At 54.9% G+C, this 3,371-nt stretch overlaps 1 protein-coding gene across 1 annotated transcript; it reads right to left on the reverse strand.

Annotated features, from left to right (window-relative positions):
- Nucleotides 1–820: 820 nt before the first annotated feature.
- Nucleotides 821–2,675, reverse strand: LOC144278158 (sperm acrosome membrane-associated protein 3-like). The gene is made up of 4 exons (XM_077839357.1): nt 2,537–2,675; nt 2,019–2,177; nt 1,613–1,691; nt 821–916 (listed from the first exon to the last, which is right to left on the reverse strand). The coding sequence occupies exons 1-4, from the start codon at nt 2,673–2,675 to the stop codon at nt 841–843; spliced, it is 453 nt and encodes a 150-aa protein (XP_077695483.1). The 3' UTR covers nt 821–840.
- Nucleotides 2,676–3,371: the final 696 nt, after the last annotated feature.

Raw genomic sequence — 3,371 nt, forward strand, 5'->3', positions numbered from 1 at the left:
TCCCATGTAAGCCACTGGGGATTTATGTAAACACAATGAAGCAATCACATGGGCGCAGCGGAGGATCAGGAAAGGCAAAGGGGCCCTTCACCATGCTAAACCAAGAAGTGTATTGTATTGAGTTTTGTATTTTACAGTTCCTTGTGTGCAAAGGGTCACTTTTCGCCCCCCCTTCTGTGGGGATGAGCCTGCCCTCCCTGAGATGGCCAGGAGGACTCCATCTTCTCATTGTAGATAGTAGCTGCTTCAGAGTTAATGTGACAAGGGGGCCACAATAGATAGAAACAGGCTCCAAGGAGATGGATTAACAGAAATGGGAACAGAATTCAGGATTCCTGACATCCAGCCATTCCCACAGTCAGGAACACAACCCAGGCATCCTGACTCCCAGCCTGTCCCAGAGTTGGGAATAGAATCCAGGAGCCCTGACACTCAGCCCTCCTTCGCCCAATCTTGTCACTAGAATCCCCACTCCCATCCCAGAGCGAGGGATAGAACCTAGGAGTTCTACTCCTACTCTGCTGCTACTCTGAAACCTAGGAGTCCTGACTCTCAGCCCCCCCCGCCAAGATCCTATTGTCGTCTCTAAATAAAACTTGTGACCCTTTTGTCATTAGACTGTCAGATAGCTTTATTCAGGAAAACCTGCTCCCAGCACCCTAAGGTGCAATCCCACTAGGGGGACAACACTCCCCCACAGTTAAAGACCCACTTTGGAGCTAGTTAAGAAGGAGAAGCAGTTGCTCACAGAGGATTTCAATGAGGTGCTAAATCTGCAGGAGCCTAATGTGACTGCAGTACACCCCATCTAGCAGGTCCAGGGCATCCCAAGGCGCTCCTTCATCTACTTCCCACATTGCATCCTTCCACCCACTGTGAGAGGTCATGGCCCTCACAGTGTTTCCTCCAGGCCAGCCTGAGAAGGATAAACAAAGAAAGCAAGGTCAGCAAGCTCAGCTGGCATTGAGAGCAGTGCTGTCGCATGGGGATGGGCCAGTCCTAAGATGCAGCCCTCTGGGCGGGGCAGCTGGGTAACAGCTATGCAGGGCTTGCTCACCAGGCTCTGAGATGCAGCTGCCTTTCGGGTGGGGCAGCCAGGTTACAACCACACAGTGAAAATGTATGGGGATAACTCCCAGGGTGCTGAGCAGTAGTTGCCTCCGGTTTTGGGGGACAGCAACACTGCCCAAGGATTGCTTGTCCAGCACTGAGATGCAGCTGCCTATGGGCAGGGCAGCATGGTAACAGCCTTGTTGCTCTGTGGAGTTTTGTCTTTTGTTTGGTTGTATAAACAAAGTACTGCGCTACACTGTATGTTTTCTTTACACTGCATTGTATCGTGGGGTTGTCTGGTGTAGTGCCTTGTTGCACTAAATACAGCTGTATAACATTGTGTTTCATGGCATTGACTATGTAGTTCCGTGCTGTAGCAGTACATTGTGTAAAGCTGTATAGCGGTGTGTAGTGCTGTGCCGCTCTGTGGTGTGCGGTTTCATGTTGCGTGCTGCAGAGCTGGGTGGGCAGCATAGTGCCACGTTACCCTGTGCTGCATATTTTGCCATGCACTGCTACACTGGCACTCCACCCCACCCCTCCACCAGCTCCCCCTTACCAGGCCCCCATTCCCCTTGGCTGTTGCACAATCTGCATGGCACACACGATGTCATCGTTGATGTTACTGGTCAGCAAATCTGGTGGTGGGGGAGGAGAAGAGAGTGAGGATAGGGCATAACCCTTGGTAGCTCAACACTGTAGCATGGGAGCCCTGGTCCTCCTAGCAGGAGATACCACCATTCAGCCAACCAACCCAGCCCCCATTGTGCTGCCCTCTGCTGTCCACTGAAGGCAAGGGTGACCTTCCTTTGCCATTCCAAAACGTCTTGGGCCTGACGTTGGTTCCCCTGACTACCAGGAGGACTTGCCCCCTACAGGGCCCCACCCTGCTCCCTGCCGCACAGGTCTCTAGCACTGAGCCATGGCCTAGGGGTCAGGACCAGGACTGGAAAGGAGTTACTCACCACTGCAGTGCATGTGACAGAGGTTCCGGGCGGAGCGCTTATAGTCATCACACCACTGGCGGCTGTTGATCTGGAAGATGCCGTTGTCAGTGCTGCCATCAGCTTCATGATCCACGGTGTCCGTGTTGAACCGGCTTTCATGGAACGCCATGCACAGCCCTGGTACAGGATTTAGTAATATACGGGGAGGGCGGGGGGAGGGATATGCACAGAGCCCCATGCAGGATGGGGCCGGGGGAGTAGGGTGACCAGATGTCCCGATTTTATAGGGACAGTCCCGACATTTGGGGCTTTGTCTTATGTAGGTGCCTATTACCCCAACACGGTCCCCATTTTTCACACTTGTTGTCTGGTCACCCTAGGGGGAGGGATACGCATCGAGCCCCATGGGAAGGGCAGGGGGAGGGATACGCACCGAGCCCCAGGGGGAGGGAAGGGGGAGGGATACGCACAGAGCCCCATGGGGAGGGGAAGGAAATATATGTACAGCCTCATGAGGAGGCCAGGAGATCACTCACAATCAGCCAGGCTGTAGCCTCGGAACCCATCCATCCCTGCCTGGTGCAGCACCTGGGCCAGCTCGCAGCGCCGGAAGATCTTTCCCACGTTCCCCACAAGGAGGCAGGCCACGATGGACAGGAGCGCGAGAGCTGCCATTCCTGCAGCGTGGCCGGAGCTGGAGGCTGCACTCTAGGTGATGTCTGAGCACAGCTGGGGCCCCAGGCCCAGCACAAGCTGCTTACACAAGGTGCACTGTGAAGGAGGAGGCAAGCAGTTGGGTTAGTGTCTGTTGTGGGACCTTACCATCAGCAGGGCAACCATAGTAATGAGAGCCTGGAGCCTGTCTGCCCACTCTGCTGGGCAGCCCTCAGACTAGGCGCCATGGCTAGGTCAGCGAAGAGGGCCCAGGGGGCCAGCACTGCGTGGAAGCTGGCAGCCCCGGGGATCATGGAGTGTTGTCAGGGCTGCAGGGGTGCTGATGGCTGTCCTTCCCCCTTTGTGGGCCTAGCTGGAATAGGAACTGTGAGTTTTGGCCCCTGCCTGGATTCTTGGATCCCGTTCCAGATAGCTGCTCACTGGGCCTGTGGAGTGTAGAGCAGCAGCAAGTCCCAGATTCCTCCTGAGTGCCAAAGTCAGGGCTAGTGTTCCAGAACCCCCTGGGAACTTGTGATGTCATGGCTTCACCGCTTCTAGAACCTTCCCTGTCTGAGGCATGGGTCTGTTGTCACTACTGGGCCTACAAAGTGTACCCTTACTGTGAGCTCCAAGATAAAAGTATGGTTCTAGCCCCAGCTTCAGGGGTGGAGCCGGGGAGTATTGGTCTACTGTGTTAAAGCTGATCAAGTACAGCTA

This window comes from Eretmochelys imbricata, chromosome 21, assembly GCF_965152235.1.
Source record: "Eretmochelys imbricata isolate rEreImb1 chromosome 21, rEreImb1.hap1, whole genome shotgun sequence".
NCBI classification, from domain to species: domain Eukaryota; kingdom Metazoa; phylum Chordata; order Testudines; family Cheloniidae; genus Eretmochelys; species Eretmochelys imbricata.